The following is a 19,529-nucleotide window of genomic DNA, read 5'->3' as shown; positions in this document are numbered from 1 at the left end:
AATCAACGTAATTTCAAATTGAAAACCAACTTGCCTAATCCCATAAAAAAAGAACAAGTGTAGAAGAATGGAACTTCATGCCGCTGCACTACTTGCGGACATTTCAGTTGCGCCTGTGGAAGTTTAAATTTGATTACCAAAGATGCTACGTAGAACTATATAGAAATTACAATACAGAAACAGGCCATTTAGGTCCACCTAGTCCATGTAGGTCTTTATCTTTCACTCGAGCAGCAGTCCTAATCCCAAGCGCCCGCCCTGTTCCCATATTCCTGTATCTCCCTTTCCTTCAACCACCTATCTAACCTATTCTTAAAGTTGACATGGTCTCTGCTTCAATCACTAACCCTAGTAGTGCATTCCATAGCATCAAAGACTCTCTTGTTCTCTGTCCTAAGTCTCTTATATTTAATCTTATAGTTATGTCTGCTTGTTCCATTCCCTCAACCACTGGAAACAATCTTTTTCTATCTACTCTATCCATCCCTTCATAATTTTAAACACCATTATCAAATTATCCCATGATTTCCTCTGTTCTAAGAAAAACAGTCCCAATTTTTTGAATGTTTGTGTGTTTGTGTCTCCTCATACCAGGCAGCATCATAGTGAATCTGCAGTGTACTTTCTCTATTCCCTCAACATCCTTCCTATAGTGTGGAGCCCAAAACTGCACACACAACTCCAAATATGATCGCACCATGGTTTTGTATCGATTGAGTTTTATATTTTATACTCTTGCTGGAAAACCCAGTATTTCTTTTGCTTTTTTATGGCCTTATCCATTTAAGGTACTGCTTTTAATGTCATTTGAACCTAAACACCCAATCCCTCTGCCCTTCCACATCACCCAACCTTCCCCATTCTAATATAATTATTGCTTTTATTTTTTTGCCACAAAGTACCACCTCTAACTTACATGAAATTTCATCCGCCACCTTTTTGCTCAATCCACCATCTTATCAATGTCCCCTTCAGTTTCTTTTGGTCCTCAGAGTTATTTAGTTTACCTTCTATTTTAGTATTGTCTGCAAATTTGGACACCAACCCTCTAGCTCTATAATTAAATCATTGATGATAATAGTACCAGGTTCTGGGAGTATTTAGGGTGGTTTGAGGATCAGAGAACACTGGGAATGTGGTCTAGGAGATTGTGAGCACTGAGGTGGGGTCCCAGAATCTGGGAGTGGAGGAAGTGTGGGGAGGGGAATCTGGAGTCCAGCAAGACTGGTGGGAGGGAGGGAGGGAGGTTGGAGCAATGGGAGACTAGTGTCCAGCAGCATTGGAGTTTACAATATCAGGGTATGATCCCTGTGCCTGAATGATGAGGCCCAAGGTGGCTCTGATATTAGGCCTCGGGCCTTATTTGCATTGAGCCAACGAGCTGCACAGAGCTGCCGATGAACTTTAATTGAAGATCGGGCTACTGCTGGTGTCCTAGCAGCCCTCGTGGACAATCGGGCCTCCGGCTGGAGGGTGGAGGGGGGTCAATTGGTGACCAGAGGGGCACAATTGGTGGCTGGGGGGAGATAGCGGTGTCTAGCGGAGCCGGGAGGGGTTGGGGGTTGACCGGTGGCCGGGGGAAGCAATCAGCGGGCGGCTCCACATTCAGGTTAAGTTTGGGGGCCTTCCTGCCAATCAAAGTGCAAGTATTTAAGATAGGTGTTGGCCCTAATAATGGGAAAAGCCTATATAGGCATGTCAATATTTTTTCATGAGAAAAGCATATTTCAACATTTGCCTGTCACACTAGAATTGCAGGCCTCTGTCCATTAGATGGTGTGGTGATTCAAGTTGCCCAGGTCCACCTACCATCTTGTTTTTCATCCAATTTTCCTGGCCTGTCTCACCAGTAGTGGCCCTCAGGTAAATTCTGAGTTTGAGGGCGGGGGGGGGGGGGTTGAAACGGGCAATGCGGGGGAACTGCGAGGACTGTGGAGTTGGGGGGGAGGGGAGCATTCCTGCACCTACTCGCTCCACAGAAAGTATTTAAAAAAAAACAAATTTACTTTTAGTTGGTGGGCGCCAGGGCCACTAAAGAATCCTGAGATGGGCAGGCCCAACATCTGCCCCGCTGATAGGTAACAAATTTTGTAGAGGGTTCCTTAAGCTTGCATTAGGCCTCTCATTAACACATTCAAGGGGCCTATAGCCTGTTTTAAGCGGCTGACTGGCGCCGAAAAAACGAGCCTATTTAATGTGTGGGCGTAGTTTGGACGCAGGCCGCCCCAATGTTAAATTGGTATGTGTTGCGCACATTTTATGCCCAAATAAATGCTGCAAACCAATTTCTACCCCAATATTCTAACTGCAGCCTAACCAGTGATTTGTATAGGTTTAGCAATACCTCTTTATCTTTGTACTCTGTAACCCCATTTATAAAACTTAAGATCCCATATCCTTAATTACAGCTTTATAAACTTGCCTTTCCACTTTTAAAGATCTGTGAATCTGAACAACTAACTTTCTCTGTTGCTTTACTTATTTTAAAGTCTACTATTTAGGATATATGTCTTCTCTTTATTCTTCCTCCCAAATATATTGCTTCAGATTTCCGTCATGTCTTTATGGGCCCAGGCTAATAGGTGGGTCGTTGGACTGAGGGAGTAATTTTGACTTTGTGCGATTGTGTAAAATGTACGATAGCGAATCAGCAGCCCGTTTTACATCTCTCCCGATTTTAATTTCCATTGAAGTCATTCCACTGTCGCACAAAGTCAAAACTACCCCCAGTTTCTGAACTTTCTTTCCCAACTCAGTCAGCATTTTGTATCTAACTCTACTTATGTTCATCAATTGACTGTGGGAAATGCCAAGGACAGTTTGTTAGTGTTATTTAAAGGGAAAAAAATTAGAAATGGTAATTGAGCTAAACTGAAGTGAATTCAGATTTTTAAATATATTAAGCTCCAGTTATAACTACTTACTGCATGAGTTGAATTCTAATTAAAGAAAACTGAGGGGCTGAAATTTATGGGGTAGAAAAGGGTGCAATTGGGGCAGATCTGCTGGGTTTCCACCCCATTTATGCGACACCTCAAATTGCAATCAGGTGGGCATGGGGGGGAAGGTGATCGTGCAAACAGATCAACGGAGGATGCAATCACAACTGCTTTACACTCGGCACTGAATCACCTAGATGGTAAGGAGACCTACATCAGAATGCTGTTCATAGACTACAGCTCAGCATTCAACACTATCGTCCCCAACAAGCTGGCCACCAAACTCCAAATTCTTGGCCTGAACACTTCCCTCTGCAACTGGACCCTGGACTTCCTAACAAACAGACCCCAGTCTGTCAAATTAGGTAACCACACCTCCCCCCCCCCCCCCGACCCTGAACACGGGGGCCCCACAAGGATGTGTGCTGAGCCCCCTCCTCTACTCCCTCTTCACCCACGACTGTGTGGCTGTTAATGGTTCCAACACCATCATCAAGTTTGCGGATGACACCACGGTAGTAGGCCAGATCACCAACAACGATGAGTCAGCCTACAGGGAGGAGGTCCAGCATCTCGTGAAGTGGTGCGCCGATAACAACCTGGCCCTTAACACCAAGAAAACAAAAGAAATCATCGTGGACTTCAGGAAGTCCAAAGGCGGAAGTCACACCCCCATCCACATCAATGGGGCTGTGGTGGAAAGGGTGGACAGCTTTAAGTTCCTCGGAGTCCACATCACGGAAGACCTCTCCTGGTCCCTCAACACCTCCTCTCTGGTGAAGAAGGCCCAGCAGCGCCTATATTTCCTAAGGAGGCTGAAGGGATGTAATCTGTCACCCCTGATCCTCTCTAACTTTTACCGCTGCACTATAGAGAGCATCCTGACAAACTGTATCACAGTATGGTATGGCAACTGTAGCTACTATGACCGGAAAGCCCTGCAGCGGGTAGTCAAAACTGCCCAACGCATTACCGGCACCCGGCTACCGACCATAGAGCACATATACCAGAAACGCTGTCTACGGAGGTCACGGTCCATCATCAAAGACCCTACCCACCCCAGCCACAGTCTGTTCGCCCTCCTGCCATCTGGGAGACGCTACAGATGCATTCGCACCCGTACGACCAGATTTAGGAACAGCTTCTTTCCCAGGGCTGTCATCCTACTGAAATCCACAAATAAACTCTAAAGCCTGCACATCTACCAATGCACTTTATATGGTAATATTTATGTTAATATACTACAAGCCAAATGTATGTTGAATGTTTAAATGTCTTAATCCAAATGTACACTCTCGGGAGCCGCAAGCCTACATTTTGTTGTACTGCACTTGTGCACTAACAATGACAATAAAAGTTGATTTGATTTGATTTGATTTGAAGTCTTCTGCCTACCCTCCCCGTGTCCACTGCCAGCTTTGGGGACATGTCTGCCAGCATTGCTAGGAATTTTACTCAATGCACCACTTGATGGGTAAAAATTAAAATGACTCAAGTTAAAATAAGAAACGCTCACTGTACCATATCTGCCATTGCATTTCCTTGCAAGATTACTGTTCCAGTAGCGTTAGGCCAACTATGGATCAGGCATGAAATTGGCTAAAATTTGACCTCAAACACATTGAAAATTAGGGGAGATGTAAAACGGGCTGCCAATTCGCTATCACTTATTTTACACTATCACACAAAGTCAAAATTACCCCCAGTGACTTATTTGTTTTAATTAACAGTAGTGGAAACAAGACCATCTCAGGAGTTGGATTCAGATGCATAGACTCACATTCTAAAGCCACATCACAAGGCACAGCTGCCCTATTTCACCTATTGCCCTCTGTTCGGCTTAAATTAAAACATTAAAAAAATATTTCTGTCAGAGTTGCCCCATTGAAAACATATAGCACAACCAGGTAATATCACTTTATGTGCCCTGGGAAATTCAAAATATTGCGACCTGAGTATGCCTCCAGGACTCAGAATAATCCTGTCATTAAAGACTTCACGTCACTTCAGTGGATTCACATCACAGCAGCAACCGACACCTCATGATTGTACATGCATGTCAGAAACTACATCTGTTCAACGTCACAATTTCCTGTCTTAATCAGCATGAATAGGTGTGTAGGAGTGCAGCATAAGGAAAGAGACATCAGGCAGTATGGGACACAACTACGATCCAAGATGTGGAATGTAAAGAGGAAAATGAGAAAGAAACAAGAGAATGAAATAGAATCAGCAGATATAGAAGTCAGTCTATAAGGCTGCAGTGAGCCAATTGGTCAGTCCATATTAGGGCAGTTTATTATCTGGAAGCACTATCCTGATAAATCACCACATTCCACGTGTTTTCTAATCATGCTGGGAAATTCATTTGGATGTACATTTCTGATATAAGAAATGTGTAAATTTCATGTTACTTTAATGACCGTAAATCAATATGAACAACAGACAGGTGTGCTATTGTAGATGTGTAGGCTGGTAACTGCTTAGAATGAAATTTGTTGTCAGATTTCTGTCAATGCAGTGTTTTCCCTCCCTCAATTTCTTCTCCCTTACATTCCTTCATGAAGGCACTGACTAATATTTGAGCAAGGGAAGGGGATTTATGATCCCACAGACAGCAAAAGCATTCAGAAACTGTTCCCAATTGGCCATTTTGGTGTGTCCTGCTTCCACTTCAGCTGACAGTGCCTCCTAACTCAGTAGAGACCAAGAAGCAAATGTGTGACCTATCATAACAGCAGGGATAGGGGAAAAGATACTGTGAATACACAGGAGGATAATTATCCTTCCTTGTATAAAATGCTGTACATTTTTAAATAGCAAAGAATATACTTCAAAATTATAAGGTTTGTAAAGTGTTTAATTTAGATCTCATCTAATTAGTTGCTGATTTCTGGCATGGCAAGAATGAGAATAACATAAATTGTGCTTCAAAAAGTCAAATGATTCATCCCATAGGTACTTTTGATTATCTTTTGCTCTCTTTATTTAGTGATTCAGCCTCAGTAGAATATATCTTGTAGTGTTCTTAGCAGATAAGAGCAGATTCGAAGACAGCGACAGCATACCTTGTGTTTGGCACAAACACAACTGATTCTTTCAGCTGGCCTCAGCTGTCACTGTGCTGTTTGTTAGTGTTGTAGCTATAGTGCTGCTTAGTTTGCTGTAAACAAAAATAATTTAAAATAAAGTATTCAATGCATTATTTTCAGAAACAAATAAAAGGAAAATGATTTCCAATATTTTGCAGTCTTCTTGAAAAGTATATATTACATTTGAAAACTACATAGTAATTGTGCTCATTCTGACTAATATGTTTAATGCCAGCAAACCACAGCAATTGGAAATGCTGTAAAAGTAAGAATGACTCTTTTGAATAGGTAATAAGTAGAGGTTAAATGGCTGAGCTAAAATTATATAATTTCTCCAAAATTTTCAAAATAATGCAGATATATAATGATCTGTATTTAGGGTTTGAATACCTTTTGGTAAGTAGAAATGTGATTACTTGTTTCAACTTTTTAGTAATGAGGGATTTTTTAGTGCTCTTTAAATAATTCCTTGTTTTCTGTTTTAGTATACACAGAAATCCGTTGTTACTAGTCGCTCGACACATTTTCGAGTGACTTTGACAGGACCCAGCTGTCCCAGTATCATTATCTGGCCATGCTGCCAATTCACCACTGGGGAGCACACTGTCAGACCGATAGGATGTGCTGCAGCAGGCGACACCTCAGCCAATTTACAATTCCTAACGCAGCCTCCATGCCAGGGTTCGAGGTTATTTATAAAATCCTGTCCGGGGTTCTGTTTAGCTGGCTCTTGCTGCCATTGCATATTTGCTTCCTATAACTTATTGTTTGTGCGTTCTTTCTAAAACCAAAGCCTTGTCCACAAGGGGAAAGAAATAGAATTGAAAATAAATAAATATATAAACACAAAATAGGGATTTTAATAGTACAGTTGAGAAGAATACAGCAAGTACATGACAGGAAGAAATTATACTGAGAAATGAAAGAAAGCCACAAGGCTATCGGTATCATCCATTGGCAAGAAAAGTCTATATGTAAGTAATTAAATATGTATTTTTTTCTGGAATTAAAGCCAATATGTGTGATGTCTTTGGCAGGATGAAGGATAGAACTTTAAATTGTGTTTCACAATTTGCATTACTGTTTATTTGGATGATACTGTAACCTTTCTTGCAATCTATAATAAACAGCAGAAGTGAAAACAGCTAAAATACAAAAAAGGAAAAGATTATAGTAAAAGCACATTAAAACCACAAAGATGTCTTAGAGCAGAAAAGTGAAGTGAGTTAATTGAACTGATGTGCTACAGCATTCTTGATACTGCTAAGTCATACCTTTTAAGTTGCTGCAATCTTCAGATTAGTACTAAGCAGAATTCATTCAATCCTTACACATTGTGCATACAAAGAAAAAAACTTGCCAAAAATTATACCTGAAACTGGTTTACTGGCTCTCTGGTTTACAGCTCTTTTGGTATTTGCCTAGACGGTTCCTGCTGTTGCAGTGGGAGACCCATTATTTGAAAAGGAGGCAGAAACTCTGTCCCAGTATCACATCACCAAACAGAGCCACCTTTCCCAGATTCCTTCTTTGCCTATTGAATACCATATAATCTGTCAAATCATTATGCACATTTTCTGTGAAATCATAGAGGTAATTAAAGTTTCTGCATCAAAATTGATCCACATATTTCATTTGATTCTAGTAAAAGTACTTTCACTTTTATGCATTCTTCCTTACTTATTCTTTTTCTTGAGTCTCTGAAGACCTGAAAATTTTCATTAGGTCAGTACAGATTTGCCTATTGTGAGGGAACTTTACATAATCGTACATCTCTCCTTTTACGTCATGCTAACATTGCTTTTTAAGGCAATATACTTCTGGACTGGAATTATTAGTATTTTTCTGTCCACCTCTTCACTTGAAAGTAAGCTGATATTTAAACAAAAACGTGAGTTGAGATGACTTATGTTCTATTTAGAAGAGAGAAGGTACATTTTAAGTATCCTACTGTTTAGACCCCCCAAAACAGTAGGAATTTAAACAAAGATTCGTCAAAGATCTATTAGGGGGTAGAAAATAATGTGCCTCTTTAAACTGCCAATAACTCCAGTTCTACACCATAGCAAAATTAAATATAAATACCACAAAGAATTAATGTTGTCTTTCAACAATTACATTACTCCACTATTGTGGAGGGTTTCCACACCTGTGCTGTAACTCCAACTTTCTTTGCTGAAAACTTCGGTCTGGGTGCCATGGCAGCTGACAGAGCTGATGGTTCTTGCTTTGGGTATGATGCATAACTTGGAGGCACAAAGGCATTCTTTCCAGAAGGATAGACATACTCTTCATCAGCAGAAACTGTATTAGCTTGATTGAAAGATGGTCCTGTTGGCACAGATGAGACACTCTTAGAAACAGGATATGCAGTATTAACTGGTTGAAGTGGAACAGGATCAGACTTTATAGACTGCTTAGAAAGTGATGAGCTTGTGGATAGAGGTGCCTTAGCATCAGGAGTGGATGAAAAAGTGAACAAAGATGGATTAAGCTGATATGGTTGGTGCTTCATGACATCCAAAGCATTGAGAGGTTTTTTGGTGCCTTTATCTTTGGCACCTTTATTTGACTTAGATGAAGATGCAGATTGTGCTTGTGCTTTCAAAATGCCAGGAGGATAAGATGGAGAGTGGATAGGGTTGTAAGCCAAAGGGGGAGGTGCTCTTATATTAGATGAATACTTCCAAGAAGCTGGCATGGAAGGGGTAGGGGATGATGATCGTGGTTGTCTGGCTTTGACTGTTGATGAGTCTACTATGAATTTCTCCATTCGAGACTGCCTCCTTGCAAATAACTGTGCTCCTTTACCTTTCAAAGCTGGCATCTCATAGGCTGGACCCATACCTCCAGCAGGTCCAGAATTTGCTATGGGAGTTGTGGGAGGTGTTTTTGAAGCATATGAATGTGTTGATATTACTGATTGGGGTCCTGCTGAAGATATAAACTGGTTAGCAGCACCTTGTGACTGGCACCATGTATTAACAGGTTGAACTGAATGTGATTTTACTGGCATCTGGTTAGTGCTTCCAGAAGGATAGACTGGAGCTTGAGCATGGGTTACTTCTGCAGGTGACAACGGAGGTAACACTGGGGTTGCCCCAGTAGGTGGGCTCTTAACAGATGGCTTTGGTGCAACTGGAGGAGGTGTCTTCTGCTTTACTGCTGGGGTCTGTAAAAAATTTGATGCTTCTGCACCTAAACTAAGGTAATCTTCTTCAGGTCCTGACTCAAAACCTCCACCAGGCTGATCTACTCCTCTACGTCTGTCTGTCTTACCTTTGACCATGAACAGGAGTTCTGGATTTGGAGCTACCTTAGGGCGGTCAACGAAAGTGAACATGGGCTTTGAGGTGTTTCGTTTTCTTGCGTCTTGTAGAATACCAGTTTTTATCGCAGGTACACAGATCCTCTCATCTCTGGATGCTATCTGCTCTCCTGCAATTCCCGTTGGTGACCATATAGCTGGTTGAGCCATGGTAGCCAAAGGAGGAGATGCAACACGGTAGATATTGTCAGGTGGCGGGCTGATGGTAGAGTAGGTGGGTGGGGGAGGTAAATCTGACAAGGAGCTTGCCACATTTCTTGCAGGAGAAAAAGGAGCTGCAGCTCGGTTTTGCACACCCGGGAATGGTGTAGCTGTTCTGTTCGTCGCACCTGCTCTATTGTCTTCAGCAGACTTCAAATTCTGGATAACCATTTCAGATCTCCCTCTCACTCCACTTACATTTTCAATTCCATGTAATTTACTTACATCACCATAATTTTCTGTGGCATGATTTTGCATTGTGATTGCGGAATCATTAAAATTGCTTTTTGTTGTTTTGTAATAACTTTCCATTTTTACAGCGTGATTAGAGGCAACTTCAGATACTCCTGCTCTCCTCATTTCCTCTTGCTCAGCTGTGTATTGATCAATCCTCTGCCTCCTCTTGGCAAACAATAAGGCACCTTTGCCCTTGGTGTCTGGTAATCTCTGCATTTCGTCCTCAGTCTTTTCCTTCTTCTCGACTTCCACTAAACCTGTGTCCCAATCAAATGTCACAACCTGGGCTGAGTTGACATCAGCACAAAAATCCTCGTCTAGATCAGAGTCACTGGTTGGTACCAAAGTGAATTCTATGGAGTCCTCTTGATCGTCGTCGGGATCAAACTCCCCAGTGCCGTAGCTAACCAAAGTATACTTTTTTGCCCTCTGGCGACGCTTCTTAAACATTAACGCCCCCTTGGAGCTGGGAGTAGGAGTTGCTGTCAAGAGCAAGGCAATGCTTTTACACTTTGACTTGGCTTCTTTAACCTGTTTTTCCGACAGGCTTTCACTCCGCCGGATTTCTATAGGAAACACATCAAACACAGGTTTTAAAAATTGAATGCAGTATCTGGGCAGCTCTGTTAATAAAATATCAGTATTGAAAAATAAATTTGAAAGTGAAACCATCAATTTCTATGATAATCTGGCTTCTTAGGATAAATGAATACCAATGTGTTTGAATCAACATGAATAACGGCACTTCACCTGACATAAATGTAGTGTTTTTCAAATGATACCCAACCATTTAAAATAAACGATTTGTTTGTAAAGATTTTACAGAAATGTAATAAAAAATGTAAGCTTTAACTATAAAAGGAAAAGTAAGTATTCTATGATTTAATTTCTTAACTATAATTCAATAAACCCAACTTTGCACTATATACGGTACAGGAGATATCATGCCCTATCATTTTGAAAGATAACTTGCAATTTTTGAATTGGTATTATCATATACCACAGCAAATCGGAGGTTTGAAAAAGAGATAACAAACCTGTTGAGTATCTCAGAGAATGTATGCGAATTATACATATACATTTGAACTGTAATTGTTTCTTGTGGGTGCCATAATATTGGAATTTTAATGAATAGGAATAAACATTTAATTATTTTTGCACTTAAATAGATTTATATTGTATCATTTTATATAGTGTTTTAAATTCTATGTTTTAAATGGAGGTTAGGTATTAAAAATGGCCTGCATGAAGGCATTTCCTTTTAAAGCACAGGCAATAGATATCTATATAGGAGAGATTTTATAATTTATTATATAAGCTACCACAATATGGTGGGATATATATATATATAGTTAAGTACTCTCTTCAGTATTTTAAGGAAATGCTTTTAAGGGAAGTAATTACCTTTAAAATTCTTATCAACAAGATATTTGTATTTAATTTTAACTCTTGTAGTTACTTGATACGACTCAGTTTTAAAATATATTTTAAATTGCTTTTATACACCAGGAGAAAAATTGGAAAATTATTACATTTGGAGAGCATTTCAATCAAAATACTTATTGTTTCACTTGCTGCTAACACTGCAAATCTTGGATGGATTCAATTAAAATGCTTATAATCTCTAAGGGGATTCTATTGTTTCTGCAACTCACAGAACATTTAGGTTCCTTGAATCTCGAGAGAAAAAAAACCCATGCAGATCAAATAGCAAATAATTAGTGGTTTTAATCTGCTGATCAATTAACTACTGTACATAAACCTAAATAATTTACAAAATCTTAATCAGTATGACTTGAAGCTCTTCAAAATTCCTAAACTTAAACACTTACGAGAGGAATGCAATAATTTAATTAACATTAATAGCAATGTTAACAACATCAGATATCGTGTTTACCTATCCCATGTGCTTAATACATGAGTCGTGGAATTTTTACTGGATGAAACTACTGTCAATATAAAGCAATTGTAAACTATATGAATCCTTCAAATGTAAATTAGGTCTAGTATCATCTATTTTTCTTTTCAGTAGGAAACCCTGAAAACATCACTTAATAATCAGTTACCAGCATTCAACTCAAATGTACCTAAGTAAAAAATCTTAATATGCTTACAGTATCGAAGATTGACCTCCTGAATACAAGACAGGCAAAATTCTGAGTTCACTTTTCACTGGAGCAAAGATTTGCTATTTCAGGGGATCAGATAACTCCCAGGATTACAACTGCTCGTGTCTGTCAAACTCAGTTCTGCAAGCATCATCAGTCTGCAGCCTTTAGCTTGAATCTGTTGCTATTTAATGCTACGAGAAACACATTAGTATGCTGTCTTCTTGGCTCTCCGTTAGATATCTTACTAGGGGGAAAAAATTAACAGCGCAACATTCCCTTTTGTGTAAATTTACCGAAACAGTTGTACTCACTGGCTTGCCTAGCCCGGTGTTTGTGGGTTCTTGCCAAATCCTTCCCAGAGCGCGTCTCTTCTGATCCGTGCTCTGTTCCCTCTGATGAAATTCCGATGGAGAAAGGAGGCGTGCTATGTGTTTTTGACTGTCCCTCTTCAGCCAGAGAGTCAGCACATCCACTGCCAACTTCAGATGTGGAGGCCTCCCTTCCACTGTGCTCTTTGTCAGAGGAATCCAAAGACAGCTCCACCCTGGACTGATACGAATCCCCTTCTGCTCCATGCAGCTCACTTTCGACCAGCTTGACCTTTTTGTCACTCCTGCTCTGGAGTGATGTGGTAGCAGAGGCTATCTGGACTGCAGCATTTCTATCAGTCTCTGATGCTGCTGATTCAGTTTTCTGGATTCTCTTATGCAGCGCAGTTGGATCTATGGCTGCAGGGATAATTTTTTCTGCCCCAATGATGGTAGCAGCAGCTGTCTCTGGGTCACCAAACTTCCCTTGAGTAAGGGACAACTGGAACTCCACCATTGCCGAATGTTGGGGTTCTCTCTGTTCTGTACTGCTAGTGTCCTGCAGTGATTCTCCAGAGCTGGTGCATTCTTTCAAAAACAATCTGGACCTGTTCTGTTTCTGTTTTTCTTCTTTCTTCCCTGAAATGTCTGTGTCACTTTCCGTCTCTCCATAGTAAGCCTCGTCCTGCGACTCAGAGATGTAAAGTTCAAAAGGAAGGCCCTGCTTGCAAGATTCTTTGCTGCCAGTAATCTGTAATGTGGTTTCTACTCTTTCCCTGTTCTTTGTTCCTTCATAATCTGTGTATTCCGGCTGATCGGTTTTCTCACTGATGGGCCTAAAAGGAATGCAAAAAAAACCCCACAATGATTAGAAACAAATAAGCATTTCGATGCCACTGTACTCTTTCACCAGGACTCTCAAACTTACTATTTATTATGACACATTTATTTTAATTTTGCCATTTGTTGCACTTACGTTTATATGCAATAGATAGATACAACACGTCTAACAGCACAGAAAAACCCTGGGGTGGATTTTCAGCTTGAAATCAATGGAAATGAAAATCAGGTAGTTTCTATAATGGACAACTGAGCCACAACAGCAGCTTTACTCCTGAGCACCAAGTCCAAAATAATATCCTAATGTTGATTACAGAATTTCTGTTCAATTTTGGTACTACGGATGTTGTTTAAATGTAACAATTCAATAGCTGTGGAGACTTTGTTTAAATCATTAACTTGATCTCTCAAGTTCTTTGTGGTTGCATCATGATCTAAATCTGTATCCAATCAGAACATTTAAAGTTTTAGAATCTTGCTGTACTTAGGAAATGTAAAAAAAAGTAAATATAACAGAGCTTAAACCTTTCTCTTTGCAGAGGTTTCTGCTCAACATGTGTAACTTTTTTAGGCTAGAATTTATCATGCATCGGTAAGAGCTTGTATTTAGACTGGTGACACAGAATGGAAGAGCACCAATCAGCAGTTGTCTGCACAAACTATCAAGTAACGAGTCTCTTATCTAATTACCTAAATATACATTGAAGATATAGAGACCAGAGGGCTAAAATTGCACCAGTGAAGCACTAGTGAGTCAGACATTCAGAATGATGAAAGGCTCTGGAAGACATCATTCAGATTTACAGCCACTTTATAGTCAGCCCAACACAAGTTCATTAAACTTTAAAGAAAATGGATGTAATCAACAAATCAATTAAGCTTCAAAACAATACTAAAAGGTCAAATCTATAACTCCCACATCCATTAAATTAATTTTTGAAGGCATTTTGATAGTGTGCCTGCATAAGCAATCACTATTGCCTTCTAAGTATGGCATATGCCACATAAATATGTACTACATTCTACGTTAACCCTCAATGTGCTAATGAACAGGATTTCTATGGAGTTAGCACAACTGGTACTGCAACTAGTTCTTTAAGTAGGTAATATTTCTGCAGCAGTGAAAACATTCCCAAATATTATAATGCAAAAGTTCTTTTTATGACATTCAGTCATTTAAAAACATTCTGGAATGTAGAACATTGTGCACAACTATAATCGAGAATTCACTGAACTGTGCTACTGCTAGACAGGAAAAAGAATAAATTATCATTTGGATTCTTAATGCATCTTACCAAGCTATTCAATTGTGATTTAAATCACTAATTATTTGATATTGTGCAACTCTAGGGCCTGAAAGTAAGAGCAACAATTAGCAGCTATCTGTGAATGTTATCAAGTAACAAACCTCTAATCTCTTGACCTGAATATACATTGATGATATTAGGGTAAATTTGTACGGCTCTGCTCCTGGCATGGAGCATTACTTGGCAGGTGTGTGGATCACAGAATTGGATGGGGAAGTCACGTGCCTGATTCATAGCACCCCACATTCGCCAGAAAGTCAGGGACACTGTTTATCACTGACCTCCCTACCCAGTACTCTGATCTGGGCTCCCATCGGGCAAGACTCCATTATGGGAGAGAGCTTGCAAGGATGGTTGATGTGAGGAATAGAAAAGTCACTTGGGGTGTTCTTCTGGAGCAAAATAGTTGGCGCTTTACCCTTCCTCCAATTTATGTTATACCTGACCGAGAAATGCTTGATGCTAACACTGGGTGTGAATAGTGGCTAATGTTCTACTTCCCAATATTGACACCCTTTATCTTAACAAACACAAAAGCCCAACCCCTTCTAAAATGCGTATGTGTTTTTCTAAGTGTGTGTTTTTCCTGCTCAAACATGCTTTTCTGCTCACTGTCACATGCCCTTCCCTAGCTCAGAGGGTGGGATGATCTGACCCACAAATTATTCCACTGCTATTAATGCAACTTTGTAAAAGGCTGCCAGGAAGTGTCATTCGAGTCGGATGAGCTGAATGATGCCATTTCTTCCTTGTCCCTGTGGTTTGGAATGTCTTGTTTCCACATGTTCTCCATCTAGTGGCCTGGATGTGAACTAAAAAAGCTCACCCAACCCTGCAAGGGAATAATTTGCAAATGGACATACAAGTTCCATTCATAATCTTCTATTTGAGTATATATTCCTCATCTATTTGAGCTGCCCAGTGCGCAAAACTCTTTGTATAATAACATCTACAGTGCTACATTGTACAGTAAAGCAGAGCTACTTTCAATAGGAAGAGTTTGATAACTTAAGAAAATCTCAATAATAATGTAAATGAGAATTCTACATAAACTAGATGCTGCCTTGTTAGTGGGTCAACTGAGTGACTAAATCAAAACACACTTTTTTGTTTCCTGTACTTTAATGTCTAGCTCGATCATTGTAAAATGTAAATAATAAAACTGCTAATAAATAAAGAGTCTTACTGGTTTTCAACACAAATAGCTCTACCTTTTAATGAGGATTTGCAGAGTGTCACTGGTCCCATCTATCAGTTGCATGGCTTCGGAATGGGTTAATTCTGAACAAGGTTTACTGTTGATTGAGATGAGTTCATCGCCCTCACATAATCCAGCTCTGCAGGCTTTACTCTTCTTCCGAACCTAGAAACATGACAGGCACACACAAAACAAAAGCTAGCTAGAAAAATATACAATTTTAATATTGTTTAGGTGTCAATCAAAGCACTGAAGAGCCATTGAAAAGGACAAAGGTGGCTCTTTACACATATTGTCATTTTAAAATAATTTTGAAAATGTCCTGTAAAGTATGAATCTTTTTGATGGGTAGCAGTAAATCATAGATTTTAAGGATTGTTCAATTTATTGTGCAATGTATTATTCAGTACTGCACTGAACTGTCAGCCTAGATTATTGGGGTGAATTTCTGCAGGATTCTCTGCTCCATAGTTTATGCCGTTTTTCCAGGATTTTTGCTGCTCTTGCACCAAGGTTACGGCGAATGAGCAGGAAAATGCGAGCGGAAATTCAGCCCCTATGTGCTCAAATCCTGGATTGGAACTTGAGCCTATAATCTTATTATATGCTTTGTCTTGGCATTTGTGTAACATTACACACCAAATAATCTTACTGTATCATTACAGCTGTATCTTAGTGTTCCACCAGTCACATGGAAAACATTTGGTTAGACCTGCGTCTTACATACTGACACCAGAAAAGAAAGCCATGTATTCAGGTAAAAATCACAAGTAAGAATCTGTTAAGCACTGAATACAAAATAAATTGGGGGAGACCCTCCACAGGGATTCTTCCGATCTCCCAATCTCCCACTGTAACTTCAATGGAAGATGAGCAGAAACCCTAAAGAAACAGAGTAAATAGCTGCTTTTTAGTCATTTACGTTGTTTCTCCAGGTGCTCTGCCAACCTTTTGCCAAAGTTACCTGGGAGATCAGGAGAAAATCCATAGTATTCCAGGTAATTATCTCAAAATAATAATCGATGTGTTAGGAGTGTGTTATGAGAATCATGAGTTTCTAAATAAGATGTTTGTGGTTAATTATTTTAGTTAGGAGCTCTTAATGGTGTCATTGCTTTACACATCACCAAGCTATTATTTTATACTGCTTTAATGTGTTCATTTTATTAATAAATTGCCTTACCACCAGTAATTTGCAGTGATAAACAAAAATGTGCCTGAAGTTTCTGGGGGTTTCCACTGACGTCCTGTCATAGCTTTGGCAGAAGCCCCAGAGAAATGGTGTGAATGACTAAAAACAGCCGTTTCAGCTGTTTCTCCTCAATTTCCACTACTAGATCTGGTTTGATCATCTAAAACAACAGCGCACCTCCCTCTCCTCATTCAAACCCTTCCACTAAGAACAACTCCAGCTTCCTCTTAATGACAAACTGTTTTGTCTGGCACCCTTTCCCTGCTCCCTCATCATTATCTGACAGCGCTAAATGTGAGGAGCTCATGGATATCTTTATCTGGAAGTGTGAGATCATCTTTTCAGCTGTCTCAGTTGCCTACTACCTCTGTTTTTCATGTGCCCATGATTCTCCTTATAACTTGCTTTGAACCTATGAGTCCAATTTTGATCCCTCTAACGCCCTATTTGTCATCAGCGAGATTAAAATTGCTTAAAAAATTGATTTACCGCCCTGGTAAGGCTGCTGGTCTGACCTGATCCCTTTTTGGTCCAGGCCGAGAAATAGGTGACCAAGTCCTCACCGAAACAGGCATTAACTTATGCAAATTGGGGTCTTTTGGCATTCATAGAACACCAATGCCATTATAGTGTTCCACTGGGTGGCACGCACACTGCGCAAGCCCCATACAATGAAGCTCTATGTAGAGCGGCCTAACCAGTTGTCCTTAAAGAGACCATTCTTAAACTGTCACAGGTGAGTGATTTTGCGGGGGAGAAATTCGGTATTGCCCTGTTTGGGGCGCTAATATTGGCGGTGCGCAAAGTTTAACGCCAGGCACAATTTATCGCCACCTCGAGCGATATTGGGTAGCTGCGCCCCTGAAGGTGATTGCGGCGCTAAATCAGGCGCTGCATGATAGTCTTAAGGCGCTAACCCGGCAGCGCGACGCAATTTCTCCACGGGCGGGCACAGCACAGGTGCTGTCAATTATCAATTTCAGCCAGACACGCTGGCGCCGGCCAGCTCTTAAAGGGGTGGATCGATTATCATCTCCAGCCGCACCCTGCACCTCGTAGGCCTCAAACTCGGTGGTAACCTACCTGTGGCGTCGACAACTGCATCAATATGGAGAGGGCCAGGGAGAGAGCGCAGTGCTTCAGCGAGGGGGCATTGGATGCTCTGGTTGGCGCGGTGGAGCGCAGGCGATCTGTGCTCTACCCAGAGAATGGCAGGAGGCCTCAACACAGTGACTATCGCAGAGCTTGGAGGAAGGTTTCCCACAGAGTCACCTCCAGCAGCATGGTTCCCAGGGCTCCTGTGCAATGCAGGAAGAAGTTCAATGACCTCACTCGGGTCATCAGGGTGAGTGCCTTTTTCAGAAACATCTTCATCCCTCCATCTGCACCTCACTTTATGGCCAGAGGGTGTGCAAAGTCCCAATGGCCAGCTGTGATCCAGCACCCATGGCCCTTTCTGGAAACACACACGCACATTCAGCTCTGTGCATAATGTAAGGGCTAATCGACCATGGGAGGCATGTCATCCCAGATCAGGGCAGCATAATGTAAGGGCTAATCGACCATGGGAGGCATGTCATGTCAGATCAGGGCTGCAGGTTTCATCACACCCCGTCCTTTCTCTTGCAGGCCAAGCTGGCGAATAATAGAAGGCAGCAGCATCGGACCGGAGGAGGCCGGCCTCACCTGCAGACCCTTACAGACCTGGAGGAGCGAGTCCACCGGATTGTGGCAAGCCAGATGATTGGCCCCGTCGCCTCTGGAGATGCCGACCCCATTGTGGACAGCAATGGTAAGGTCATCACCTTTTTGACCTCTCTCCTTCCACTTGTTCCCCACACCAGCATGCTTTTTCACTCTGGACCCAAGTCAGAGCATTGCAGCACTCATGCATCCCTTGCTGCCACCCTGTCCTTTTGCTAAAGCCACTCTTGAATCTCCCTGCTTTCAGATGCTGCATCACCAGCTCAGGAGGCGGGCCCTCAAGCTGCCAGTGCGAGTGACTCTGGAGGCGAGGAGGAGGAGGAAGCCGGACCATCCGTACCACCCTCAGGCGAGCCAGCCCATGTCCAGACTGGGGAGACGCCTTCCCTGGAGGGGAGCGGGGGGGAATGGTCTGAGGAGGATGCAGCTCCAGGACCCAGCAGCCTGCAGCAACGCGAGGGGGGTAGGGAAGCTCGGGGGTGTCTCCCCGGAGGGCGAGTCGGGCCGCGAGTGCTGCTGCACAGAGCGCAGAAGAGGTGTGTGCACTCGCAGAAATGAGCGCCCAGGCTGGGCTGAGGCACACTGAGCTCATGGCTGCAGTGGCAAGGATGCCCGACTCCATTGAGACACTGGCAAGGAGTGTCCAGGACTTCGGCGCAGCACAGGCAAGGCTCTGTGCAGGACTTCGGCGCAGCACTGGCAATGATTCTCCAGGACTTCGGCGAAGCACTGGCACCTGCCACGCAAGTGCTGAGTGCTGCCACACAGTCAGTGGCTGGTCTCATGCAGACGCAGATTGAGGCCACGCAAACACTGACTGCTGCCACCCTCGTAGGATTGGGCAGGATTCCCCGGGGGCCCTCGCCGCGCCACATCAGGCCAGCAACCTGTGCACCAGCTGATTGCTGCGCATGCTGCGGTGCTGTCCCGTCAGAGTGCCAGTGTGTCGGGCGACCAGGGAGCTGCTGTCCGCTCTCAGGATGACAGCATTCCTGGTGCCACCACTGGCACTTCTCCACTGCAGCTGCCACCACCTGCAGGACAGACTGCTTCCGCCCATGCAGAGTTGGAG

The 19,529-nt window shown here is 42.0% G+C and overlaps 1 protein-coding gene and 1 non-coding gene across 4 annotated transcripts in view; one reads left to right on the top strand and one right to left on the bottom strand.

Moving 5' to 3' along the window:
• LOC147122966 (synaptopodin-2-like) overlaps nucleotides 1–19,529 on the bottom strand; it is a 155,134-nt gene that overhangs the window by 30,967 nt on the left and 104,638 nt on the right. Inside the window, exons 2-5 of one of the 3 annotated variants that reach the window (XM_085962836.1) lie at nucleotides 15,575–15,726; nucleotides 12,202–13,052; nucleotides 9,311–10,363; nucleotides 8,181–8,362 (exon numbers count right to left, since the gene is read on the bottom strand). In XM_085962836.1, the coding sequence (XP_085818962.1) occupies nucleotides 8,181–8,362; nucleotides 9,311–10,363; nucleotides 12,202–13,052; nucleotides 15,575–15,726 (2,238 nt within the window). Of the gene's footprint in view, nucleotides 1–8,180; nucleotides 10,364–12,201; nucleotides 13,053–15,574; nucleotides 15,727–19,529 lie in introns of all 3 variants that reach the window. The other 2 variants (XM_085962817.1, XM_085962827.1) reach the window with 2 other exon arrangements.
• LOC147122967 (U7 small nuclear RNA) lies at nucleotides 7,427–7,487 on the top strand. The gene has a single exon (XR_015075132.1). It is a non-coding gene; the product is annotated as a U7 small nuclear RNA (small nuclear RNA).

Source organism: Somniosus microcephalus, chromosome 2 (genome assembly GCF_052327205.1).
Source record: "Somniosus microcephalus isolate GS21.2 chromosome 2, FLI_Smic_1.0, whole genome shotgun sequence".
Lineage (NCBI taxonomy): Eukaryota > Metazoa > Chordata > Chondrichthyes > Squaliformes > Somniosidae > Somniosus > Somniosus microcephalus.
The sequence above is the reverse complement of the archived record's forward strand: the minus strand, read 5'-3'. Positions and strand labels throughout refer to the sequence as shown.